Consider the following 27981-nt stretch of genomic DNA (forward strand, 5'->3'; position numbering starts at 1 on the left):
TCTATCTGACCTAAATTAATTAACTCTTTTATCACACACTTTATTTCTAATGGAGCAATGCCTTCAAGAATTATATGCATAATATCTTGGGGGGTTTGTTGGATCAAGTTAAATGCTGGAAATTCTACCAGCTTGCTCCTTCGGTTAATGCCAAACGTAGTTTTTAGACTGTTTCTAAGATACTCAGTATTTGCCTTCTCAATGTCACTACACTGACGAACATGTCTTTCTAGTGTCCTGAGCTCAAAGTTGTCCTCATCAAAATACATTTGCATGTCCTCAAACGAACATTCACAATGCCGACACTTACTTTAGGCAAAACCAACACCCTCTTTAAATCCACAAAGCTCATGTTGTGCTAAAGTGTCTCCACATATTGAAACTAATGCTCCAAATATTTCACGTTCTCCCTTCTCAGTCTGAATTGTAACACCATCATATAGCATTACCAAGTCCTCATACAATCTGCCCCAAATTGCATCAATTCCACATTCAGACAGCTCACTCTTTTTTGCAATTGCAAGTAGACGGATTGCAGCAAATTTTGATTTATACTTTGGATTAATGTTTCCCAACGTATAATAAAACATTATCAACTTATTTTTGGAAGCATGAGATCCTAGTGGGTTGCAAATTTCAATTTCATCAGAGTAAACAATTATCTGTAAAGCAGAGGGCCGGGCTGAAAATAAAGGGTGTGATTTCATGAGCTCTCCATCTGTAATGTCATACAAATACCCTACTGTGTACTTCTGTGGCTGATCTAACATTTCCAAAACTTTTGGATGTAACAGTAACTGCTCTAAACTTTTGATCAAAGGTATGTAATGAAAACATTTGGGTTTTGTAGAAAGGATCCTTTTCCCCCCTTTTTTTCTGAATGCAGGCAGCATACCCAACACAAACCTCCTCTGACTCCAAAAAATTGAAATGCTCCTTAATGACATTGTCCTGCCTGTATGTTGTCGCAACAGAAGTAAAAGGATCCTCAATCCGGTCAAATACTGCCATCGCTTCCTTTTGAAGTTCACTTCCTTGGTGTAGCTGGAATACAGTTTGTAGCTGACTCCTCAGATTAGTCACCAACAGAGCCTGGTATTGTTGCATTGCTGCCAAGACATCATTTACACCTCTCTGAAAAAGCAAGGAAGTGAAAGCAGATTAATTCCAAACAGTCCAATGTTTAAATGATTGTTCGATGCTGCCTTTAGGAGTCCCCTTTATAAAGATTATTAGGAGCAACATCAACACAAAAATGCTTTTTCAACTCATTGATAAATCATGAACCATAAATTAAAATCATGGATTTATATTTACTAAATAATTTGTGTCATATCTAAGGGAGACCAATAAGTAAAGTATGTTTGTAAATAAAGATTGGACTTGTCATGTAACAAAGAACAAAGCCAAATATCGAATACATGTAATAATGTTGTATGAAGACAAACCTGTGAAATATGGTGTTTTTCTCTTGCGGTCAGCATAATAGCAGTAGCCTGTCTGGACAAAGTGTCATGCCCGGTGTCATCCTTTAAAAAAAAAATTAATTGTGTAAAACACACTGACAGATACACAGATATAGTGTTATAAATCTGTGTATTATGACAATTAAATTGAGATTTGTTTTGTATGCTGAGACATGAGGTTTGATACAGTAGGACATTGAGTACTTAAAGAAATAATAGAATTACCTTTGCACAACACGATGCAGAAGAGTCAAGTACAGCAGAACATGGAACATCCAGAATATTTAAATTTTCATCAGTCTGGGACAAAGCGGGGTGACTTGGATGAGTACAGGTGCCACCATCAAAGCCAGAATATAAGGATGCAGTATTGTCAAATACTCCAAAATGTGGAGACACCGAGTTAGAACAGGGCTGCACTATGTTTTTCTCAGTCATTACATCTTCAGCTTTCCACCACTGCCTCGTCCTTGTGATGCTCTCTGTTTTCCACCGTCGTTGGCCTATACGTCCACACGTTTCTGTTCACCACAGATGGGGTCTCCCGATTTGAGGCCACTGTTGTCCCCCTCTGTCTGTGACCGCCACATTCAAGGTGTTCACGGTGGTTTCTTCGAATATGATACCATAGTGAGTTGTAGACGCGATACTCTTTGGAACATCCATCGATTCCACAAACAACGCGAAAATCTGGACTCCGACTATGCGCAGAATTTATATGACTCAATAAAGATTTGAGAGTTAAACCTGCAAAAACGAAGCAAATAACACAGCGCCAAATCATTTTCATGCTACTTTTAGCTTACATTAGCAAAATACAGTTTTGAACTCTTCACCTCTGAACTTAAGATTGCGTGAAGTGTACACATTTTGTAATACCAAGGGTAATTACCATAGTTCGCAGGTTTTATAAAGATATAAACCACTTGAGATTTATTTTTTTAACATTTATGTGACTCAGTTTTAATGACAAAGTAATACAAAACCTTTTTAGATAAATATACTGCAAATGCTAAATAAATAAACGTATTTAAGATGACCGGCCACCCTGCTCCCTCAATGACGATGGTACACTCTGATGCTCCTTCCCGCGCATCGTGAAGTCCGTTTCATTTTGGAAAAAAAAAATGCGCAGGCTTTGGCGGTCATTTTGGCAGTTTTGGCAATTTTGCACATTTTTCTATGTAAAGTGTCATTTATTTGATGTCAGTTGAGTGGCATTATGGATCAACTGGACGAGGTTTCAATTGCCACACTCAGAGGTATGTAACTAAGCATTACTAATGTCGTGCTAATGTTCTATTTGCCTAGCTAGCTAACCTATAGCTTTACCTAGCTTAATGTGTTGTGGATTCCAGGAGCCAAAGATAATAATGGCGTTTTAGCGATTGTCATTGAATGATTGTCATCAATGATAACTTTAGTTTCTTTGCACTGACTGTAACCTGTCTATGTTGGAGCTGCTAATATTGGAGAAGACTTATTACCATCACTTTCCCGAGATGACATCGGAGATCTGTTTCCAGGTGTTGAACATTTCTTGAGGCGCAGAGCTATTTGGCTTGTTGTGAATAAAGATGACAAGGTCAGTTCAGTCTTTCACAGTATGACAGAACACCTGTCAGTATAACTGATTTTCCATTATCACAGAAATGTTAATGTTAAGTCTCTATACATGGTATTTCATTATTTTACATATTTCTGCTTTTATTCTCTTACAACTCTAGACATATTAAAAAAAATCTGTTTTAAAAGTAATTAAAAAAGATAATGCATACATAATGAGTAGGCAGTTATTATAAAGTTTGTGTAAATATATTTCAGGCCAATACTGATAAGGAAATTCAGCAATCAGCCCCGAAGGCAACAGCAGTTCAAACGAAGAGGCCAATACCTCTAAATTTGTGACTGTAACCAACCAAGTACATACTCTTCATAGACAGTGAGCTTGAGCAGGTGCGACGCTCCTACTTTGAGCAAAAACGGCTGGGTAAAGAGCAGGGTTTGGCCTTATCCAAGGAGCTTTTCTGCCGACTCATAAGAAACACTATGACTAATATGATTTCTATCGCAAGAGCCACAGAGGATCCCAGATACCCCACCAAACATGAGGTGAATATCATGGCAAAGCGGCTGGTGGAGTACTATCCAATGATAAAAGACAGGTCATCAAAAAGTGAATGGGTTAGTAGATATTTGTCATTATTGCTTTTTGTAGGTATGATGTTAATTAATATTTCAATAAATTCTATTTCTCCCATCTGGAATAATAATGTTGAAATAAAGCTAGAATTTGTTGAAAACTCTAATTATAGCAAAATAAAGCTTGGGTCTATTTTTATGCTTACTCTGTATGTTTCATAGGAGCATGTTGCTAAAAAGCTCATGAAGAGACTATCAAATGTCAAAAGTCCAAGAATGTATAAAGGTCCTCCTTCAAAGAAACCTCGACAAGATGTGGAAGTCAGTGTTTCATCCACTGAGTATGATGGAGATTCCAGTGCATCCACTATTACTCTGGAACGGTCACCCGTTAGTCCCAAGGGCATCCCAGTGTCACATAGAACTAGCACCCCAATGCAGAACCAGGATAGCAGTGATGAAGCAGGTATGTGTTGTATTTAATATCATTTAGGCTGTGTTAATTCATTTGACATACATTCTACACCTAGTAGCATTGTCTGTCTAAAGCTTAATTTAATCCTACGAATTTGGTTATGCTGACAACATGTTAGTTTGCAAATCTCATATTCATTTTCCACCATAATGTCCCTCTATTATCTTCTGCTGATCCAGCTGACTGCGTGGACAGCCAGAAAACCCAAGCAAGACACTACAGGACTCTTCAAGAAATGTACAAGTCCAAAAAGCCAAACAAAGCTGCAGTAACTCATTTGCTGAACCTGGAATTTGAGTCTCGTAGGCGATTCATCGTCTCTGATGTTTTAAAGGAGCATGACAGACCAACAAAGGTTCTGGAGGCTTACCCGTGCTTCCGAGAACTCGATCACGTAAGCAATGATGGTCCTATTCAGTCCACATTCCCTTCCAAGTACACATTTTAGCATGACATAACTTACATATTGTATATGTATTTTTATTAAGTCACCTGAATGCTTGAAAAGGGCTAGTGGACAATGTTTTTCTGACATTTTTACTTCTGTATCTGAATCTATTTTCCAGGTGCTGGATGAGCTGCAGCGGGTCATCCAACCAACCAACTTCCAGTACATCTATGAGATGAAGAACAGATGGGAAACATTCTATTCAAAGGTCCAGTTTTATGGGGTGATGAAGAAAGCCATGAAGCCTCCTAAAACCTTGAATGGAGGTGAAGTTACAATACATTGTTTTGTTCATTTAATAAAATGTCACATGACAATTTACTTATGGTACAATTTTGTATTGTGCATTTACCATAAACAGTGGAGCATGTCACAGCTGTGTTCAGAGCCCTGCCGCTGCTCTTCCCATCTAGCACCATGCCACCTAAGAAGGTGGGCTTAAGCAGTGAGGCTCTTTTCCATGTCCTTCAGGTAAAAGTGAGGCCCAAGTTTGATAGGGCTACTAAAACACATCTGCCCTTCTCTCTCAAGGCTGCTGTTGCCTTTTCTATAATTCCTAAAACTACAAGTACATATTAAGTGCAAAAGAATCACATATAATCCGCACATAACTAAGGATCAAATATTATAGTATATATGAACTTTTCCAGTTATCAACATTTGATTCTTTAATCCTTAAAAATCTTTTAAACCTTTAAAATGTGAACTCGTATAAAAAAGACATGCTACATGACTATTTTACAATGATTTCACTATTGTGCTCATTGAGGTAAAAGTATGTCTGTTAGTTGTGATGCTTTTTAATTCTCTACATTGATTTGTGTCATCTAGACTTCAGAGGATCCTGATACTTACCTGCAGCAACGATCACTGACATCGCCAGTTCTGCTTGTTTCGGATGGCAACTGCATGATCGCCGTTGGAAACATGGCAGTGACCACTTTCAACCTTGAGAGACTGAAAGAAGGCCTGCTCTACCTCATGGCATATTACTATGCCCTGCACCTCACTTACCCAAAGTGTATTTCAACACTACTCTCAGTAGTGCAAACAGAAATTCTCCAGGATTCCATTCATGAACACGATTTAACCCCATCCTACAAAAAAGCCATTGGCGAGTGGAAATCCTTCATCCAGTGAGTTTCTTCTACACTGCCAACTCTGTCAAATGTAAGTGTGAAATGTCTGTTCCTTTGTTGAAAATGTTCACACTTTTTACTTTGAAATTTTGTTTAACAGCATATGCAAATGTGTTAATTGTTTACCAATTGATTTTGATATAACTGCTGTTGCAAAGTTAATAAAAAAATGCTAAATTTGAGAAGGGTTTTGTGTCTTGATTTAAGACAAAGTGACTTATTTTCATTATGCAGTTTGAAGAAATGTATTCTTATTTTCAGTACTTTTATTCTCATTTTTAATCACAGATTAAGGTGTAATTTCTTAAATTTGACTTCAATGATTTCTTATTTTAAGTAATTTAATCTTAAAATGAATAGTTTTTCATTGCTTGTTATAGAAAATTTAATTTAAATTTAAGAATTTATATCTAGTTTTAAGGCCCAATTAAGTCTTTCAGAGTCAAGGAATTTGTGCTTATTTTAAGAATTCTTGTCAAGCAAAAAATTCTTACCCCATTGGCAGATTTTTTTGCTTAATACAAGATTATTTGTTTTATATTTAACATTATTTTGCTTCTTTTTAGTAGGTCTGTTTTTGCAGTGTAGTAATATACATTCTGTTAATGAGATAGCAAAATATTTGAGTCTTTTTAATAACCTCTTACTTCAAGGGGGTTGTTCAGAACCTCACCAACCATAAACCTTACAGCATGTCACTAGTCACCTAAAAGCTTTTCCTGACGAATTCCTCACAACTTTCTTTCACCACTTAATTTCTTCTCTTCTTCTTCCTGACCATGAGAGTCATCCTACACACCACCATGAGATGCTGTCTACATTCTCATACCACAGCTTTTCAGTCACTAGTCATCTCTCAAATTGTCCCTTCTACAGAGAAAGCAGTGCACCTGTGTAAAAAGTATTTTCCTCATATTGTCATCATAATAATCACACTGATAAATTTTAAGAACATTGCTTTACTTTATTTAAACAATTAAAACATTTAAGCAGAACAGGAAATGTGTGTGCGTCAGAGTGCCAGTGTGTGTGCCTGTGTGTGAAGGTTGTAGGAAGGTCTTCTTTCCTAAAAAAACACACAATATCCATATTAATATTTACATAATAATGTTTTAAAGAAAATATAAAATTTGAAAACTTAAAATGACCTAACCCAGTAATGGAATATAAATTTTTCATTTTAATAATAAAATCACACTAATGGGTAGATTAATTTATAACCAACTGACATGTGATGATAAACTAATTAGAAAATAGATGGCCACATTATGTTTCTCAGTTCTTTTCCCTGACTAGTTTTTGTGGCAGATGTTGCAAATTCTTACTTGCTGCACATTTAATAAAGATATGAACTAAACTGAATTAAAGACATAGTTATTAAAAAGAAACATACATTCTTCGGATGTAGGCAGCCCATCCACTTACACAACCTTCCCTTCTTCTATTATTATATGGACACTCAAGGGAAGCAGCTTGGACAGGTGTGACATGTCCCCCTTCCACAATCCCTTTGGCACTATCACCTCGGTTCATAGCTCGGTGAGTAGGAAAACACTTTCATCGTCTTCTCCTACTCCTTTTACCGTTATGTCAACCTCGTCTTCAGTTTTGGCAGCCTGAAAATGATAGATAAGAGATGTATGTGGCATACATTAATGACACGCAGGCAGTAAATACACAAGGTAATTACATAAATACATACATAAATAGGTTTAAAAACAAAATTTAACCTTACAACAAATGTTTTTATAAACTTACTGTTATTTGTGTGTACAAGGTCGAGCAACACTTTCTTCCATAAGAAGAGAAGTGTTTCATTCTCAGATGTGTAAAATTGTATTGCTTGTTAATTTCAAGCTTTTGCAGAGCACACTCCCTCCACATTGACAGTTGCGCCTCTTCTCCCTTTGGATTTGTTATGGTAATTTCCTTTAAAGGAAGATTATCCCCCTTGCACATTATTTGGCTCATCTACAAGTTGATAAGAAGTTGTTAAAAATATTACTAGTGGTACAATTTATTTTATTATCATGTTTAGATACTTACTTTCACAACCTTTCCACAACCTGAAAAGATAGTTGGGGGATTGTGCAGGTCTTCAAAGCTAATATGAGGAGACATGGGGAAAAGCTTTGTGCGGCTTTCTTCCACTGCTGCCTCAGGCACGTCCATTTTGCTGGACCTGCACCAACAGAGGTAAAGTCAACCAAGACAGTGTGTGTGTGTGTGTGGGGGGGGGGGGGGGGTCGGTGAGATTGGGCGTGGTGTTGGGTGTGGTGGAGGGTTAAGTGGATACGATGTGTTTGAGAATGTTTGACCGAGAAATTTTTGACCAATGATAACTTTAGTTTCTTTGCACTGACTGTAACCTGTCTATGTTGGAGCTGCTAATATTGGAGAAGACTTATTACCATCACTTTCCCGAGATGACATCCGAGATCTGTTTCCAGGTGTTGAACATTTCTTGAGGCGCAGAGCTATTTGGCTTGTTGTGAATAAAGATGACAAGGTCAGTTCAGTCTTTCACAGTATGACAGAACACCTGTCAGTATAACTGATTTTCCATTATCACAGAAATGTTAATGTTAAGTCTCTATACATGGTATTTCATTATTTTACATATTTCTGCTTTTATTCTCTTACAACTCTAGACATATTAAAAAAAAATCTGTTTTAAAAGTAATTAAAAAAGATAATGCATACATAATGAGTAGGCAGTTATTATAAAGTTTGTGTAAATATATTTCAGGCCAATACTGATAAGGAAATTCAGCAATCAGCCCCGAAGGCAACAGCAGTTCAAACGAAGAGGCCAATACCTCTAAATTTGTGACTGTAACCAACCCAGAGTACATACTCTTCACAGACAGTGAGCTTGAGCAGGTGCGACGCTCCTACTTTGAGCAAAAACGGCTGGGTAAAGAGCAGGGTTTGGCCTTATCCAAGGAGCTTTTCTGCCGACTCATAAGAAACACTATGACTAATATGATTTCTATCGCAAGAGCCACAGAGGATCCCAGATACCCCACCAAACATGAGGTGAATATCATGGCAAAGCGGCTGGTGGAGTACTATCCAATGATAAAAGACAGGTCATCAAAAAGTGAATGGGTTAGTAGATATTTGTCATTATTGCTTTTTGTAGGTATGATGTTAATTAATATTTCAATAAATTCTATTTCTCCCATCTGGAATAATAATGTTGAAATAAAGCTAGAATTTGTTGAAAACTCTAATTATAGCAAAATAAAGCTTGGGTCTATTTTTATGCTTACTCTGTATGTTTCATAGGAGCATGTTGCTAAAAAGCTCATGAAGAGACTATCAAATGTCAAAAGTCCAAGAATGTATAAAGGTCCTCCTTCAAAGAAACCTCGACAAGATGTGGAAGTCAGTGTTTCATCCACTGAGTATGATGGAGATTCCAGTGCATCCACTATTACTCTGGAACGGTCACCCGTTAGTCCCAAGGGCATCCCAGTGTCACATAGAACTAGCACCCCAATGCAGAACCAGGATAGCAGTGATGAAGCAGGTATGTGTTGTATTTAATATCATTTAGGCTGTGTTAATTCATTTGACATACATTTTACACCCAGTAGCATTTTCTGTCTAAAGCTTAATTTAATCCTACGAATTTGGTTATGCTGACAACATGTTAGTTTGCAAATCTCATATTCATTTTCCACCATAATGTCCCTCTATTATCTTCTGCTGATCCAGCTGACTGCGTGGACAGCCAGAAAACCCAAGCAAGACACTACAGGACTCTTCAAGAAATGTACAAGTCCAAAAAGCCAAACAAAGCTGCAGTAACTCATTTGCTGAACCTGGAATTTGAGTCTCGTAGGCGATTCATCGTCTCTGATGTTTTAAAGGAGCATGACAGACCAACAAAGGTTCTGGAGGCTTACCCGTGCTTCCGAGAACTCGATCACGTAAGCAATGATGGTCCTATTCAGTCCACATTCCCTTCCAAGTACACATTTTGCACCTGTGTAAAAAGTATTTTCCTCATATTGTCATCATAATAATCACACTGATAAATTTTAAGAACATTGCTTTACTTTATTTAAACAATTAAAAAATTTAAGCAGAACAGGAAATGTGTGTGCGTCAGAGTGCCAGTGTGTGTGCCTGTGTGTGAAGGTTGTAGGAAGGTCTTCTTTCCTAAAAAACACACACAATAGCCATATTAATATTTACATAATAATGTTTTAAAGAAAATATAAAATTTGAAAACTTAAAATGACCTAACCCAGTAATGGAATATAAATTTTTCATTTTAATAATAAAATCACACTAATGGGTAGATTAATTTATAACCAACTGACATGTGATAAACTAATTAGAAAATAGATGGCCACATTATGTTTCTCAGTTCTTTTCCCTGAGTAGTTTTTGTGGCAGATGTTGCAAATTCTTACTTGCTGCACATTTAATAAAGATATGAACTAAACTGAATTAAAGACAGTTATTAAAAAGAAACATACATTCTTCGGATGTAGGCAGCCCATCCACTTCCTTTCTTCTATTATTATATGGACACTCAAGGGAAGCAGCTTGGACAGGTGTGACATGTCCCCCTTCCACAATCCCTTTGGCACTATCACCTCGGTTCATAGCTCGGTGAGTAGGAAAACACTTTCATCGTCTTCTCCTACTCCTTTTACCGTTATGTCAACCTCGTCTTCAGTTTTGGCAGCCTGAAAATGATAGATAAGAGATGTATGTGGCATACATTAATGACACGCAGGCAGTAAATACACAAGGTAATTACATAAATACATACATAAATAGGTTTAAAAACAAAATTTAACCTTACAACAAATGTTTTTATAAACTTACTGTTATTTGTGTGTACAAGGTCGAGCAACACTTTCTTCCATAAGAAGAGAAGTGTTTCATTCTCAGATGTGTAAAATTGTATTGCTTGTTAATTTCAAGCTTTTGCAGAGCACACTCCCTCCACATTGACAGTTGCGCCTCTTCTCCCTTTGGATTTGTTATGGTAATTTCCTTTAAAGGAAGATTATCCCCCTTGCACATTATTTGGCTCATCTACAAGTTGATAAGAAGTTGTTAAAAATATTACTAGTGGTACAATTTATTTTATTATCATGTTTAGATACTTACTTTCACAACCTTTCCACAAACTGAAAAGATAGTTGGGGGATTGTGCAGGTCTTCAAAGCTAATATGAGGAGACATGGGGAAAAGCTTTGTGCGGCTTTCTTCCACTGCTGCCTCAGGCACGTCCATTTTGCTGGACCTGCACCAACAGAGGTAAAGTCAACCAAGACAGTGTGTGTGTGTGTGTGTGTGTGGGGGGGGGGGGGGGGTCGGTGAGATTGGGCGTGGTGTTGGGTGTGGTGGAGGGTTAAGTGGATACGATGTGTTTGAGAATGTTTGACCGAGAGGGACTGGGGTAAATGGCATGCAGTCACTTACAGCTCAGAAAAAATAAGCTAAAATTTACAATCGTAAGAAAGAAAAAATTATAACCATAAAGGTTATTTTTACTTACAGATAGATTTTGCTGTCTCGCATAAAAATTTAGAAATCCTGAATCTGTCACTCGGCAGTCTTTCAAAAAATATGTTTCTCCCTTCTTAATTTTTGTTAGGTTTCCCTGTGTACCCAGTTCAGTGGTCCTGAGAAGCCGCTCTCCATCCTAGAATATGGCATCACGCTGATGTTGTGTGCAACTGGCCTCTGGTGCAGGGGTAAATCTAAACCTTAGGATCTATAGAAACCAAAAGTCAGACAAATGTAGCATAACACTTCTTCAAATGAAATCACATTTATGTTAAAAAATTGTGCTTAGCTGTATACAATATATATCTTTATAGATTTCATCAAAATTAAGTATAAAAAATCTAAATGTTACCTTGGTCCATTCCTTAATGGCCACACAGGTCACCTGAACCATGTTTGGTTGCTGCCTAGAAGACATCTATAAAACCAGTTATAAAGATACAAATATTTATTGGGCAACAATAAAACCTTGCAAATTTTACTACTAACTTAGTACTAACGTCTCACACATAACGCTAGCTGCGCTTTTAACTACTCACTTCCCAGTTAGGTCACTGCTATGTTTGCTAATAACGGTTGAAAAAAGTTAGCTTGCTTGTCTCTAGCTAATAACAATAATGTTACGAGCCTCGGTGTGAACAGCACTCCTTTATTTTCTTAATCACAACAGCGGGGTGACAACAGGTCTCCCAACCGTCTTCAATCACCCGGAACTACTCAGAAACAAAACTCCCGCCTCTTTCTCACAGGTCCCTTCCCCCCCGAAGCACACCTGACGTCACACAACTGTCTGCGCTTCAAAATAAAAGAGCCACATAACACACAACACGAACTGAAACAGTCAACCAAACTATGTACCCCCCGGATCGCTACAATATTATCACTGTAATAAAGATTACAAAATAAAAAACATTGCTGTGATGGTCACTAGTGATGGGTCCGGCAACACCGATGCGTCGGCGCATGCGTCGAGCTCTTAGAGCGAAACACTGTGTCGGTGCGCGTATCGCGTTGGGAAAGCACGTGACCGATACAGTTCCTGTATCAGTCACTGTCTGAAGCGCCAGACTGTGTTTATAAGGAAGCGCATGTGTCGGGATGCATCTGCCAAAAGGAATCCCTGAGCGTTTGCCGTTCATCGTCAAATCTATCTATAATTCATCTTATATCGATAAATAAGGTTTCTTTTTTATTTAATTTTATAAAAAGAAAGTGTACTGTTAAAATAATTAATTAATTTTAAAACGTTTTCACTTGATCTATTTGAATTCAGATTGAATTCCAAAGTGACTCCTTACTAATCATATTGTTTTGTGCAGGTTAAATTTCGTATTTGTTCGACAGAACTTTCCTATTTAAACAAAACCACCTTAGAGTTTTGACCCCAGCAACACTTTTAGACCCCAGATTTAAATCACTCTGGTTCCGCAGTTCCTCCAAGTGCAATGAGGCAGTCAGAACAGCAGCTGTCTACACCCACTTCAGGCATGTTATTCAGCATTATTTGTTTCTTGTTGTTTGGAAATGGTGTACTAAAATAGCAGTGTGTTGTTTCTGGATAACCTTTGGCAAGATCTCCTCATTGCAGTGGGCAGAGAGACCAAATTTGTTTAAAAAAAACAAAAAAAGGCATCTTCATTCACAACATGTTCACTTAGATTTTTACGTTATGATACATGTCCACTTTATCGACTGTATCTAAAAATATCAATTTTAAATGTAAATGAAGATATGAAATAATACTATATAACATACAATGGCTTAAATTATATTATTGTATATATTAAGTCACAAAATCAGTGTCAGCTGAGTCTGTCAACTAAGTTGCCTGTAGGGAGTTTTAATGTCCAGCAGGTGTCAGTATTCAGTGACACAGTATCGGCACAGTATCAATGCAGTTTTGCAATGTGTCGAAACGTTTCATGGCGCCTCATCTACCCATCACTAATGGTCACCCCGCCACAGTGAGTTTAATGTGTTACCTTTCTGTGTTCTGGGGATTCCTCCTCCGGGTGGAAAGAGCGGGCGCCACCTAAGCAGGGCTTAAATACCACAACCAGGAAGCGGAGGAGGCCAACTGCGCGTGCCTGGAGGGGGAATCTGCCGCTTATGATTTCATTATAAGGCTTATGTTGGGGATTTGCTTAATGGGAGTTACTTAAGTTGTTACGTTGTTTATTGTGTAAATTCCTAAGACTTACTGCGCGGTCCCTCACAATTGGTGTCAGAAGTGGGATACAAGCCAGTAATGGAACCAGGTTTTTGCACAATCATTTTTTTGCTATTTGGATACCTTTTGTGGGAAACCTCGTTACCTGGAATTATGCGTGGAGCCAGAGGAGGTAAGGGAGTCAAAGCAGGCCACAGTCAAGAAGATATGCATAAAGATGAATTTGGAGATAATGATAGTGAGGAGGAAGGAGGAAGAGAACCTACCATTTAAGATCTGGCGGCCATTCTTCAGGCCCACATTGGCCAACAAAAGGCACGAGAGGTTCAGTGGGACAAGGAAGTGGTGCGCCAAGACCAGCGGTTTCGAGCGTTGCAGCATCAGTTCAGTCTGTTTCAGCTGGAGGTGCAATCTCGACCCGAATCGAGGTTAGAACATACTTTAACCCCAGATCTCCAAGCAGGAGGTAGCCTGGAGGGTGCTTCTGGACAGGTTGCTTTACCGGTGGCCCCACCACCACAGGAGGAGAGTGGTCAAGGTATGGCACGTTTCATGAGAGAGCCTAAACTACAAAAATTAACGGAACTGGATGACATTGAACATTTTCTTATTACCTTTGAGAGAATGGCAGCTGCTTGTAGGTGGCCACGATTAGAGTGGGCTGTCCAGCTGATTCCTCTACTAACGGGTAAGGCGAGAAGTGCTTATGTTCACATGGATGTTGATGATGCTCTGGACTATGATAAGGTGAAGTCAGCTATTCTGAAGAAATATGACATCAATCCAGAGACAGCGATTTAGATCTCTGCATGTGGAGAATGAGGAAACACCCAGAGAATTGTGTGAGGAAACACCCAGAGAATTGTATGTAAGACTCAAAGAGCTTTATGGGAAGTGGGTGCAACCAAAAGATAAGACAACTGAGGAAATAAGTGAGATTATGATTCTGGAGCAGTATTTAAGGATGTTGTCTCCTGAGCTCCAGGTTTGGATTAAGGAACATGATCCCAGGACGGCATCTAAGGCTGCATCACTCGCAGACATGTTTGTTGCGGCCCGCCCTAAGAACCGGTCCTGGGCCTACAAGTCCTGGAAGACAGCAAAGGACGATCAGAGACCAGGTTTGGAGCATCAGGACATGCTATTGGCTGGGGGTAAGCCTCCTGTGAAGGAGAACCAAACTTTAAAAGGTTTGTCCAGAGGCTCTAAGGGGCCTGTGTGCTATTTATGTGGGCAAGAGGGCCATATAAAACCCAGATGCCCACAGAATATTGTAAACATGACCCAAATTTGCTGTGTGCCGAGGAAGGAGGTGGTGGAAGAACAAAGATCTCAATATCCACTGAAGACAATTACTGTTGAAATTGATGGTCGGGCTCTACAGGCGCTTATTGATACGGGAAGCACACAGACGTTGGTACGTAGGCAATATGTTCCCCCTCACGCCATCTCTACCGATGACACTATCCCTGTTTGCTGTGTCCATGGAGATGAGAGGACTTATCCAATTGCGGAGGTCTATATTAAAGTGGATGGACAAATGTATTTGTTGAAGGTGGGCATTACAGATAACTTGCCATTTCCTGTAGTACTAGGCCATGACTTGCCAACTCTTGTGGATTTGATCAATCCTGTTAGAGTCTGTAATGCGGTGATGACACGGGCCCAAGCGAAGGAGCGAATGGACTCTCCCGGTAAAGCGTTACAGGAGCTGCCATTTTATGATGCTCAAATCGAGGCTGGAGTAGTGAAGGCCCACACGTCTCGTAGACAGAGACGGCAGGAAAGGTTCAGGCATACAGTGGTAGCGCCGACTGGAGCGATTCCTGAACTGCCCAGGGGGTTTGAGCTCCCAGAAAATATCTGTGAGTTGCAGCAGCAGGATGCAAGTCTGGCTGGGTGTCTGCGGAAGGCTAGCAAGTGTGCGGAGGATGACCTGGACATGGAGGGTTATTGTATTCAAGAGGGGATTCTTTACCGTTGCCATAAGTCAGTGAGACAGTTGATGGTTCCAAAAGTAGCACGAGATATTATTCTGGCTCTTGGCCACTCTGTTCCCTGGGCTGGCCACCTAGGGAAGCATAAAACGGCAGAAAGGATCCAACGTCACTTTCCCTGGCCAGGCCTACGTAAAGATGTCGCCCAGTTTTGTAGGAGCTGCCCTCAGTGCCAGCAAACGTCTCCGCAACTTCCCAGCAAAGCCCCCCTCCATCCTCTTCCAGTGATTGGTACACCCTTTTTACGTCTTGGAATGGATGTCATGGGACCGGTGGAAAGGAGTAAAGCAGGAAATAGATTTATGCTGGTTATTACTGACTATGCCACAAGATACCCTGAAGTATTCCCCCTGAGGTCTATTAAAGCGAAGCCTGTTGCTTTCTGCTTAGTGCAGTTTTTCTCTAGAGTAGGGTTCCCTCAGGAGATACTGACTGACCAGGGCACAAACTTTATGTCCAAACTGTTGAAGGATGTATATCAGTTGTTGGGAATCTGGGGGGAGAGGACGACCCCCTACCATCCTTAAACGGATGGGTTGACAGAGAGATTTAACCAAACACTAAAGCAGATGCTGCGCAAGTTTGTAAACGAGATGGGCTCCGATTGGGATCAGTGGCTTCCTTATCTCTTGTTTGCATACAGGGAGGTGCCCCAACCCTCTACGGGGTTTTCACCCTTCGAGCTGCTTTTTGCACACGAGGTCAGAGGTCCTTTCGCTCTCATCCCAACCACACCCCCCTCACTTCACACCACACTGAGTCACTTCCTCAACCCCTCACTTCACACCACACTGAGACACTCCCTCAACCCCTATCCTTCTCCAGCACCCAGGTGAGAAGTGAGCTCAGGAAGATCAAGGCCAGGAAAGCAGCTGGACCAGACGGCATCAGCTCCAGACTCCTTAAGTCCTGTGCAGGCGAACTGTGTGGAGTTATGGAGCATGTCTTCAACCTGAGCCTCAAGCTGAGGGTGGTACCACAGCTCTGGAAGACCTCCTGCGTGGTACCAGTGCCCAAGACACCGCACGCCAAAGACCCCAGCAGCTTCAGACCAGTGGCTCTGACATCACACCTGATGAAGACACTGGAGAGACTGGTCCTGGGTCACCTCCGCTCTGCGGTGGGAACCTACCTGGACCCGCTGCAGTTCGCCTACCGACACGGCATAAGAGCAGACGACGCCGTCATCTTCCTCCTACATCGAGCCCTTTCTCACCTAGAGAAGCCCGGCAGCACTGTGAGGATCATGTTCTTTGACTTCTCCAGGGCCTTCAACACCATCCAGCCGATGCTTCTGAAACACAAACTGGAGGAGGCTGGTGTGGACCTTCATCTGACGGAGTGGATTATGGACTTTCTCACAAACAGGCCTCAGTTTGTGAGAGCCAGGGACTGTGTGTCTGACACTCTGACCTGCAGTGTGGGGGCCCCACAGGGGACTGTACTGGCCCCCTTCCTTTTCACCCTCTACACGTCAGACTTCAGACACAACACGGACAGCTGTGTTCTGCAGAAGTTCTCTGATGACTCTGCGATCGTCGGACTGATCACCGATGATGACGATGAGTACAGAGGACTCACTCAGAACTTTGTGGACTGGTGCCAGTGGAACCACCTCCTGATCAATGCAGGGAAAACGAAGGAGATGGTGGTGGATTTCCGCAGACAGCAGCCTGCTGTCATACCACCGATGCACATCCAGAGAAGGGACATTGAGAGAGTGGACTCTTACAAGTACCTGGGAGTGCATCTGAACAATAAACTGGACTGGACTCATAACACGGATGCACTGTACAGGAAGGGTCAGAGCAGACTCTACCTGCTGAGGAGACTGCGGTCTTTTGAAGTGAGGGGGCCACTCCTGAAGACCTTCTATGACTCTGTGGTGGCATCAGCCATCCTGTATGGTGTGGTCTGCTGGGGCAGCAGCATCACAGTGAGGGACAGGAAAAGACTGGACAGGATCATCAAGAAGTCCAGCTCTGTCCTGGACTGCACTCTGGACACAGTGCAGGAGGTGGGTGAGAGAAGGGTCCTGGCTAAACTGACATCCATCATGGACCAGGTCTCTCACCCACTGGAGGACTCACTGTCTGCTCTGGAGAGCAGCTTCAGTAGCAGACTGATCCACCCTCGCTGTGTGAAGGAGAGATATCGTAGATCCTTCCTACCTGCTGCTGTCAGACTGTACAATCAGAACTGTTGACCACGTCCCACTACAGTCACTCACCCACTGCATCAGTGGTTATATAGCAACCTGCTCTGCACAATATTTGTGTAAATCTGTGAACAATCATGTATATTGTTACCGGTACAAAACCGGACAAAATCTGTTAATGTGGTATCCTATGTGTTACAGATGAGGGAGAAGTTGGAGAAAATGACCACACTGGCCCAGGAAAACATGGCAGCTTCACAACATCAGCAAAGAACGTGGTATGATCGATCTGCACGTGAAAGGAGTTTTAGCCCAGGACAGAAAGTGCTGGTAATGTTGCCTACCAAGGAGAGCTAAGCTAAAATCATTCCTTGGGATGTCAGGGTGGTACCACAAGTTTATACCAAACTTCTCTACTAGAGCTGCTGTGCTTACAGATATGACCAGCCTAAAGGGCCCAAGTCAGCTGTGTTGGACCGAGGAGGCTAAGGATGCGTTCAAGGACATTCAGCAAGCACTAGGCCGGTGTCCTGTGCTGCATTGTCCTGATTTTTAGCAGCCTTTTATTCTACAAACTGATGCCTCAGGTCGTGGGTTGGGTGCAGTGCTCCTCCAGGAACATCAAGGGTGCCGTCATCCTATTGCTTTTATAAGCAGGAATCTTTATCCGCGGGAGGTGCGATACTCCACTATTGAGAAGGAGCGTTTGGCCGTGAAGTGGGCATTGGACTCTCTAAGGTACTACCTTTTAGGGAGGAAGTTTATCCTGGAGACTGACCATAAAGCCCTGATATGGTTGGAAAGGATGAAAGACACCAACAGCAGGATAACACGCTGGTATTTGGCCATGCAGCCTTTCCAGTGTGAGATCCATCATGTGCCAGGCAAGATGAACAACACGGCGGACTACTTGTCTCGCTGTCCCAGAGAGACTTCAGAGGAGGGGGAGTGTGTGACGGTCACCCCGCCACAGTGAGTTTAATGTGTTACCTTTCTGTGTTCTGGGGATTCCTCCTCCGGGTGGAAAGAGCGGGCGCCACCTAAGCAGGGCTTAAATACCACAACCAGGAAGCGGAGGAGGCCAACTGCGCGTGCCTGGAGGGGGAATCTGCCGCTTATGATTTCATTATTAGGCTTATGTTGGGGATTTGCTTAATGGGAGTTACTTAAGTTGTTACGTTGTTTATTGTGTAAATATTATTCGTGTTTAATCTTGTATTTGTATTTAGTTTAGTGGTTGAGGTTGATTGGCGGTTTATTTCTGTTACCTTCTTTGAGCTGTAGGCTAGCCTGTGTCTTTATAAACCCCTGGTTTGTGTGACATGGAGGTCAGTTATTATTGGTTTAAGTGGTAGTTGCTGTCTGTTTAGTTGACCTCAATTCAAGTTAAAGGGCCCGCTTAGAACTGTTATTTAGGTTGAATTTTGTGACCCTGGAGTTGTAGTATTGTGAATCTTGAGTATTTGTTAATAAATTATATTTTTTGTTGGATTCATTCCTGGGTTCCTAAGACTTACTGCGCAGTCCCTCACAATTGCCTACACAATAAATTATTTTGTATATATGTATATATTATTTTAATATTTCTATTAACTTACTGTAAAATCTCAGGGAATATGGTGGCTTTTATTCGTTTTCTCAGGGGCTCTAGAATCTTCCACAAAGGAACACCGGGAAAATAACTTAACAACAAGTAAAGTAAAATTACGAAACACTTTTTCTTTTTCTTTCTTGTATTTAGCTTACTTTGTATATTAGTTTCCTTTTATGTTACAGTAGTTATCCTTTGCTATGTTTATCAGGGCACCTTATATTTTAAATGTTAATTTATTCTAGATGAGAAGCACTTAACTTACAGTAGGTAGGATTTATGCTGTCCTCTGCTGATGCTGTTATTAAACGTTATGACGGATTTAAGTGCAATCGGGAAATCGGGGAACAAGGAAACATATACTAACACATGACCCTATAAAATCTGCTTTAATGCAAACAACAACTCCCGCGCTGTTTATAATACGTTATAATTTACCAGCAGCACCCAGGTAGAAAGAAAGGTGGTGAGAAAGACATATTCACTGTCTCGGGTACTTGGCTATAGAATGCGTTCAGAGAGAAAGAGAAAATGCGGAGACATCTTCTGTGAGCACTGATGCACACACGCCCCTTGGCAAAATACGTGGTGAAGTTAGTTTGGCGTTGGACATTCAACAGACATTCGACTGAAAGTACCTCCAGACAAGCGGTCCATGTTTAAACAAGCGATCCGCATTTAGTGTTCGCTACGCAGACACAGAACGAGACCGGTCGGCACATGTTGACGTCGGTAAATTATTTGGATTTTCAAGAAATTAATAATTCAATAATTCATTAGCGTTCAAACCATATGACATACTGGTTCAAAACTTTATAAAAGTTATATGAGGAAATAGTCATGTTGCATATTTTTATATAAAATTTTTGTGTAAATATTACTGTAATTTTTCAATACCATCCACACCATATGACCTACTGGTTCAAAACCTGCTCAAAACTGCGTGTCTACATGTCCTTCACAGGGCAAAACCATTTTTATGAGGATCAAATCATCTTTCATATTTTTCTATAATATTTTAGTATAAATATTACTGTAATATTTCAATACCGTCCACACCATATGACCTACTGATTCAAAACCTTCTCTAAAATTTTCATCTAAATCCCCTTTACAGGGCACAACCATTTATATGAGGAAATAGTCATGTTGCATATTTTTCTATAATATTTTTGTGTAAATATTACTGTAATTTTTCAATACCATCCAGAGCATATGACCTATTGGTTCACAACCTTCTCTAAAATGTTCATCTACATCCCCTTCACAGGGCACAACCATTTTTATGAGGATCAAATCCATCCATCCATCCATTTTCTTAACCGTTTACTCCCTAGTGCGGGGTCACGGGGGTGCTGGAGCCTAACCCAGCTGACTATGGGCGAGAGGCAGGGTACACCCTGGACAGGTCGCCAGTCCATCGCAGGGCAACACATAGACAGACAACCATTCACTCACACACTCACACCTACGGGCAATGGAGAGAAGCCAATTAACCTAATGCACGTATTGGGAGGAAGCCGGAGAACCCGGAGAGAACCCACGCAAACACGGGGAGAACGTGCAAACTCCATACAGAAAGGCACCAGGGCCGCCTCCGGGAATCGAACCCAGAACCTGCCCCAAGTGGAGGAGCTTAAGTATCTTGGGGTCTTGTTCACGAGTGAGGGAAGGAAGGAGTGTGAGTTTGACAGATGGATCGGTGCGGCGGCTGCAGTAATGTGGTCGGTGTATCGGTCTGTCGTGGTGAAGAGGGAGCTGAGTCAAAAGGCAAAGCTCTCAATTTACCTGTCAATCTACGTTCTTACCCTCACCTATGGTCAGGGTAAGAACGTAGATTGGGGTCATGACCGAAAGGGCAAGGTCACGGATACAAGCGGCTGAAATGAGCTTCCTCCGTAGGGTGGCTGGGCGCTCCCTTAGAGATAAAGTGAGGAGCTCTGTCACCCGGGAGGAGCTCGGAGTAGAGTCGTTGCTCCTCCACATTGAGAGGAGCCAGTTGAGGTGGCTCGGGCATCTAGTTCGGATGCCTCCTGGACGCCTCCCTGGGGAGGTGTTCCGGGCATGTCCCACCGGTAGGAGGCCCTGAGGAAGACCCAGGACTCGCTGGAGAGACTACGTCTCTCGGCTGGCCTAGGAACGTCTTGGGGTCCCACCGGAAGAGCTGGAGGAAGTGTCCAGGGAGAGGGAAGTCTGGAACTCTCTGCTCAGACTTCTGCCCCCGCGACCCGGCCCCGGATAAGCGGGCGGGTGGGCGGACGGACGGCCTCTCTCAAATGACCTCGTCTACATAGGATGTAGTCCACCCGCTTACCCCCACTCTTGTGCGTCACTCTGTGTTCCTTTATATTCCTGAAGTAAGTGTTGACTACAGCCATTTCCATCCTCTTAGCAAAGTCCACCACCATCTGTCCTTCTAGATTCCTTTCCTTTACACCAAACCTGCCCATCTCCCCCTCATTACCTCTGTTTCCCTAACCAACATGCCTATTGAAGTCTGCTCCAACCACTACCCTCTCTCCTCTGGATACACTCTCTATGACCTCATCTAACTCACTCCAGAATCTCTCCTTCTTTTCCAACTCACAGCTACTTGTGGAGCATACCCACTGACTACATTTACCATCATCCCTTCAATTTCTAGCTTTAGGCTCATCACCCTGTCACCCTGTCTTTTCACCTCTAGAACATTGTTCACAACCCCCCCTTAAGGATCACTCTTACTCTGTTTCTCTTCCTATACACACCATGGTAGAACCCACCACTTTCCCTGTCATTGCACCAACGTTAACAGTCTCTATTCTCAGATCTATGCTCCTGCCTTTCCTCTTCTCTCTCTGTCCACAAACCCTTCTATCTGCACTCCCTCTTTGACCAACAGTAGTCCAATTTCCACCAGCACCCTGTAGGTTAACAGCATCGGTTGTCGTTGTTAACCCAGACCTGAACTAATCCAGTATGAAATTCTTATGAACGATTTACATAGTTGTTATTGGCAAGTTTTACGGCGGATGCCCTTCTCAATGCAACACTCTCTATTGATCCAGGCTTACAGTAATATTTATACTAAAATATTATACACAAATATGCAAAATGATTTGATCCTCATAAAAATAATTGTGCCGTATGAAGGAGATGTAGATTCAATTTTAGAGAAGGTTTTGAACCAGTAGATCATATGGTGTGGATGGTATTGAAAAATTACAGTAATATTAAAACAAAATTATTATAGAAAAATATGCAACATGACTTTTTCCTCATAAAAATGGTTGTGCCCTGTGAAGGAGATGTAGACACACAGTTTGGAGCAGTTTTTTGAACCAGCAGGTCATAGGGTGTGGATGGTATTGAAATATTACAGTAATATTTATACTAAAATATTATAGAAAAATATGAAAGATGATTTGATCCTCATAAAAATCGCTGTGCCCTGTGAAGGACATGTAGACACATAGTTTGAAGCAGGTTTTAAACCAGTAGGTCATATGGTTTGGACGCTATTGAATTATTAATTTCTTGAAAATCCAAACAATTTATCCACGGTCCCTAAGTCAACGTCTTCATGTGCCGAGCGGTCTCGTTCTGTGTCCGCGTAGCGAACACGAAACGCGTATCGCTTGTTCAAACACGGACTGCTTGTCTGGAGGTACTTTCGGTCGAATGTCTGCTGAATCTCTAACGTCAGACTAACTTCACCGCGGTATGCCACCGCGGGGAAGTAAGTCGTGTTGCATATTCTTTTATAATATTTAAGTATAAATATTACTGTAATTTTTCAATACCATCCACAGCATATGACCTACAGTTTGAAGCAGGTTTTGAACCAGTAGGTCATATGGTGTGGATGGTATTGAAAAGTCACAGTAATATTTACACAAAAATATTATAGACAAATATGCAACATGGCTATTTCCTCATATAAGCGGTCTTGTTCTGTGTCCGCGTAGCGAACACGAAACGCGTATCGCTTGTTCAAACACGGACTGCTTGTCTGGAGGTACTTTTGGTCAAATGTCTGTTGAATGTCCAATGTTAAACTAACTTCACCGTGGTGAACAGTTGACAATTATGCTAATTATAGGAAAAATACACATTAGCAGTAGTTGCTTGGCGTGATGCGGGAGCACGCAGCGGCTCTTTATGGTTTGTATCTCAGTCTACTGTATCTCAGGCTACCGCAACAGATCATAACAGTTGAACTCCATGTCATGACTGCAGGACTAAGCAGATCTACAATGACTCATTAATGCAGCTTAATGTTTGTTCCTACGTATGTTTATGCCACGTGTTTTGTCAGCTTGAGACTGCACAGGAACAATGAATAGTATTTGCTGTATGAATGTCAGGTTCTGGTTCTGTTCTCGGTTTTATTTTGTAGGACTCTGTTCGTCAGCCATATATTCATATATATATATATATATATATATATATATATATATATATATATATATATATATATATATATATATATATATATATATATATATATATATGTGTGTTGGGTTTCCATTTCCTGTTTTATTTTGGTAGTCTCCCGGTTTCTGTTTTTGTTCTAGCTTCACTTCCGGTTTACGTCATGTCACAGCTGTTCCTGCTTCACCCGGTCATTGTACACACCTGCAGTTCATCAGTAATGAACTGCAGGTGAACTGTGTATCCTGTTATTGACCTGGTTCCGTACTTCTGACCATCGTTCTCGCCTGATCCTTACCGACCTTGTAAGTCTTCGCTCCGTTATTGAACACTGCCTGTTTTAAGACCTGTCTAAGCCTGCCGATTTGGATTCTGAAATCTGAGCCTTTTCCTGTATTGACACCTGCCTGTTACCGGACCCGAGTAAGCTATTTTCCTTGTGTGCTGAAAGACTGTTAACCTGTGTATGACCCGGACTGCCTTGTGACTTAGTTTCTGGAATAAACCCACCTTTTTTCATCATCCGCATCGTGTACTGGTGCTGTGCATTTGGGTCCTTTATATGCCGTTCGTGACAGAACGATCTGGCCAGACTTGGACCCAGCCAGTGCCCAGCCTTCACCCAGGTTAGTTACCGCTGTTTTTTCTTTTTTCCTCTCTGTTCGGCTCCGCATACAAATCGCTCACCGGAGCAATGGATTTCTTTTGCCCGAGTTTACCGGAGGACATCCGTGGAGATCTCCGGACATGAGCCAGGAAATACACGGAGGCTCCCAGCCTCAAGGTTCGGCTCTCCGTAGTAAAACTGGCCATTGAGATACTGGAGGACGAGTACTGGTGGCATGAGTACCCCGGAGTGCAGGCGTTTTTCGATGGACTCCGACTAATGCAGAGGGACTTGACACGCGCTTTGCGCGTATCGGCTGGCCGCGTCTCCGTCACCGCTCCGGCGGTTCCTGTTCCAGTCGCCGCTCCGGCGGTTCCTGTTCCTGTCGCCGCTCCGGCGGTTCCTGTTCCTGTCGCCGCTCCGGCGGATCACGTTCCTGTTCCCATCGCTGCTCCGGCGGCTCCAGCCCAAGTTCCAGACGTCGCAGCCTCGGTTCACCACGCGGACCCCGGTACAGAGATCCGGCCCACGCCGCTCCCAGCACCTCAGACGACGGACAGTCGCAGCCGCTCCGGACGGCGACGGCACGGTTCCAGGATCCTGTGTCCCGAGGTCTCGGTCATGGGGACCGAGCAGCCCTCTTCTCCGGCAGAGGAGCCTCTTGGTTCTCCGACTGACTGTGTCCCTCTGATAGCAGGTATCCCAGACAGCGTCGCCCGATGGGTCCACCTCCTCTGCTCTCCTCCGGTTGCGTTCCTCTTCGCCCACCTCATGAACACCGCCGATTCGGCAGCAGACCAGGGCACGAGGGAACAATTGTTTGGGGAGGCAGCCGCTCTCGTCTTGAGGGAACCTGCCCTGCGCGAGGTCCTGCAACTCCCAGGCCTGCGGCCAGCAGCCACACCAGATCCTGCATCTCAGTCAGGTCAGTCAAGCCACGCTCAGCCTCCAGTCCAGTCGTGTCCCGCCCAGTCTCCGGTCCAGTCGTGTTCGGCTCAGCTCTCAGCCCAGTCGAGCTCCGCTCCGGCGCCTGTTCCTGTCGGCCACGTAGCGGTCGTTCCCGTCCCTGTCGGCCAAGTAGCGGTCGTTCCCGTCCCTGTCGGCCAAGTAGCGGTCGTTCCCGTCCCTGTCGGCCAAGTAGCGGTCGTCCCCGTCCCCGTTCCTCTCGGCCATGTAGCGGCCGTTCCAGTTCCCGTTCCTGTCGGCCATGTAGCGGCCTTTCCTGCTCCCGTTCCTGTCGGCCATGTAGCGGCCGTTCCAGTTCCCGTTCCTGTCGGCCATGTAGCGGCCTTTCCTGCTCCCGTTCCTGTCGGCCATGTAGCGGCCTTTCCTGCTCCCGTTCCTGTGCCCGGTAGAGGTTGTTCCAGTCCCCGTTCCTGTCGGCTCCCGCAAAGATGCCATTCGTGTCCCTGTCACCCTCGGAGCCGCAGCTCCGAGGGTGACAGGGGGCGGCGCCGGCTCAAGTTCCTGCTGCAGCTCCCGCGGACCCCCAGGAGGAGGAGGTCGCACCTGCTGCAGTTCCTGCTGCAGCTCCCGCGGACCCCCAGGAGGAGGGTCCGCGTCGAGCGGATATATATATATATATATATATCACTGCTCCACCTGGTGCATGAATGTGCAATTGCAGGTCATTTCTTAAAAAAGGTTTAGGGGGCGTTAACAAGGCAGCCATGCATTAAGTACATCACAGTGGGGGGGTCTTGACTGGTGTAGGGGGGCTTGGTGGAATGGTACCTAAGTCATGCTAATGTCATGACAAGATCAGTGTGAAATCCTGCAGCAACGAGGCAACGAAAATTTGCCGCTCCATCTGTAAAGGTGTATCAAGGAACAGATGTGGCTCACTTGGTAGAGTAGTGCCTCATCAGTGCAGTTGTCAAAAACAGTTACCTCATAAGGATGAATAGAGTAGTTTGACTGTCACTGCAGTGTTTATATTCTTACACTGATTCACATCCACTGACTGGGTGATTATGAAACCAATCACAGAATAGTGATGGTTTTCTTTAGTATTATCGCTAAATCCTATTGTTCAACTACTAAACTTTGATCAAAACTTGATATTGTACATGATTTTTACTATTCATTTTTAATGATGGTTTTTGTGCCTTGCAGGTGCTGTCTGTGATCATCACCTCTCTTGTCCCTATAATTTGGCTTATTCTGTCTATCCTGTCACACCTACCACCTCTATCTAATATTTGGAAATTCTATCTGTTGTATCTCTCTACTGTTTCCACTCTATCTAAGCCCATTGGGGGCCCCTTTATTGACTGCTCGCCACTGGTTGGCCCCTGTTTTTTGAACAACATTTGAACATCTATTTGCTGAACCCAACTTTGGACTCCCGTTTTATGGTTTCAATATTATTGGTTGCAATTAACCAGTCTAGCTATTTTAAGGAACTGAGACTTTCTCTGCTCTCACGCTCTGTCTGTCCTATTTCTCTTACAGCATATCATCTTAACTATTGGCTAAAAATGTTTACATTACAGTAAAGATTAAAATTGGAAAACATTCTGCTCAGTGATTTAAGCTTTTAAGCAGAAAAACAATTTATTCAATATAACATCTTAGATATTTAGACATCTTAAACACATGTAATTTGTTTAAGATGTTAAATTAATTTAAAATATTGCTCATTCGTAACAATCAAAAAATTATTAATCTAAAACTGCTCAGCTAAATTTCACACACAATTGGGAAGTGAAAAATACTGAGCACTGAGCTGTTTCAGAGTCTTGTTCTTGAGTATTCCCTATGTCTCCAGGTTTGTACCCAGGTCTGTATAAAGCCAAATATCTTGTATAGGAAGTCAGTGTTTCCAGTACTCACTGTACACATTTTGTGTTAAAAACTAAATAATACCTTTATACCTAAATAAAACCTCAACCAACAGTAAGGAGGAAGAAGTGACTGCCAGTTTCTTGTCTGCCAAGTGGTGAAACCTGCAACCAGAAGCTTTCATCTCATCACTGCCATTACTTCTTGAAAATAAACTGTGTTAACACTTAAGACTATAATAACATAAGATTATAATAGTATAAGGTTTTTCTGCTGGTAAGTGCAAATCATATTAGAAGATATTAGACTGTTGTTCTGAGTATTAGTGACAACTACTATAAACACATTTGGACTTGATTCATCCACTTGTGTGATTCATATTTGAACGTACGTTCATTGATCCCACTCTATTCAGTGATGGTTTTAAGTTTTAGGCTCATTACAACCTTAATAACTACCCTCAACCTAATTTGAAAAAACTTCGTAATTGTTACGGCTGTAAAAAAAAAATTCAATTACTATAAAAATGAAATCAATTTTGGTTCTGTAGTAACTAAATCTTACCCAGTAGTATATAATCTAGCGTACCAGACCTCCTTTATAGTTTCACATTAGGTATTACTGAAAGGCTCAGAAATCTGTAACGTAAAACAGCAGGCGCAAAACAGCGGTGGCAGAAGCTGAAGGAGTCTGACTGTGCAGCAACTGGTGAACAAGCAAAATGTCCTGGTCCTCAGACAACCACCAAGGTAACTGAAAATTGTTCAGGTAAAAGTGTACAGCAGGCGGGTCTAAGTCATGAACCATCTGTTCCAAGAGTTACTCATGCTGATGTGTTGAACAGAGGACATGAAAGTGATGCTGCATGTATAGCTGGACCTTCTAATGCTGACCAGGTAAACAACGGAGGTCAAAGTTATACATTTCTACCCAAAATGTCATTTGCTGATGTGTTGAAGGCAGGACTTCAGACTGATGCTGCTTGTGTAGCTGGACCTTCTTGTGCACACACTGTAGACCTGGGAGTTCAGCCTAATGAAACCTGTGTACGTG

At 42.3% G+C, this 27981-nt stretch overlaps 3 protein-coding genes and 1 long non-coding RNA gene across 5 annotated transcripts; 3 read left to right on the top strand and 1 right to left on the bottom strand.

The window, feature by feature from the left end:
* The first annotated feature begins 562 nt into the window (after positions 1–562).
* On the top strand, positions 563–5671 carry LOC121201709 (uncharacterized). Its single transcript, XM_041067787.2, has 7 exons — positions 563–3051; positions 3291–3650; positions 3831–4074; positions 4263–4518; positions 4592–4797; positions 4893–5002; positions 5363–5671. Exons 2-7 carry the CDS (start codon positions 3516–3518, stop codon positions 5669–5671), a joined length of 1260 nt encoding a protein of 419 aa, XP_040923721.2. The 5' UTR covers positions 563–3051; positions 3291–3515.
* Positions 5672–7995: 2324 nt separating this feature from the next.
* Positions 7996–19028, top strand: LOC129603207 (uncharacterized). 2 transcript variants are annotated; one of them, XM_055503391.1, is made up of 6 exons: positions 7996–8781; positions 8962–9205; positions 9394–9608; positions 10225–10299; positions 17735–17811; positions 17971–19028. In XM_055503391.1, coding segments are annotated over exons 1-6 (747 nt in total). In that variant the 5' UTR covers positions 7996–8646; the 3' UTR covers positions 17972–19028. The 2 variants fall into 2 exon arrangements, with proteins under 2 accessions (XP_055359366.1, XP_055359365.1); XM_055503390.1 differs by lacking the exon at positions 10225–10299 and having other exon boundaries at positions 17735–19028.
* On the bottom strand, positions 10211–11424 carry LOC129603208 (uncharacterized). The gene is made up of 3 exons (XR_008692921.1): positions 11198–11424; positions 10519–10942; positions 10211–10376 (listed from the first exon to the last, which is right to left on the bottom strand). It is a non-coding gene; the product is annotated as an uncharacterized LOC129603208 (long non-coding RNA).
* Positions 13166–16536, top strand: LOC121201710 (uncharacterized). The gene has a single exon (XM_041067788.2). The coding sequence runs from the start codon at positions 14151–14153 to the stop codon at positions 15900–15902; it is 1752 nt and encodes a 583-aa protein (XP_040923722.1). The 5' UTR covers positions 13166–14150; the 3' UTR covers positions 15903–16536.
* Positions 19029–27981: the final 8953 nt, after the last annotated feature.

Source organism: Betta splendens, chromosome 16 (genome assembly GCF_900634795.4).
Source record: "Betta splendens chromosome 16, fBetSpl5.4, whole genome shotgun sequence".
Classification (NCBI taxonomy): Eukaryota; Metazoa; Chordata; class Actinopteri; order Anabantiformes; family Osphronemidae; genus Betta; species Betta splendens.

Excerpts from the sequence above, each read along its gene's own strand:
- LOC121201709 (XM_041067787.2), top strand. The coding sequence starts at position 3,516 with ATGACTAATATGATTTCTATCGCAAGAGCCACAGAGGATCCCAGATAC. Across the intron at positions 4,519-4,591 it reads CAGTCCACATTCCCTTCCAA|GGCTAGTGGACAATGTTTTT; the intron begins GTACACATTTTA and ends ATGCTTGAAAAG. Across the intron at positions 5,003-5,362 it reads CTCTTTTCCATGTCCTTCAG|ACTTCAGAGGATCCTGATAC; the intron begins GTAAAAGTGAGG and ends TGTGTCATCTAG.
- LOC129603207 (XM_055503390.1), top strand. The coding sequence starts at position 8,647 with ATGACTAATATGATTTCTATCGCAAGAGCCACAGAGGATCCCAGATAC. Across the intron at positions 8,782-8,961 it reads GGTCATCAAAAAGTGAATGG|GAGCATGTTGCTAAAAAGCT; the intron begins GTTAGTAGATAT and ends TATGTTTCATAG. Across the intron at positions 9,206-9,393 it reads GGATAGCAGTGATGAAGCAG|CTGACTGCGTGGACAGCCAG; the intron begins GTATGTGTTGTA and ends CTGCTGATCCAG.
- LOC121201710 (XM_041067788.2), top strand. The coding sequence starts at position 14,151 with ATGACATCAATCCAGAGACAGCGATTTAGATCTCTGCATGTGGAGAAT.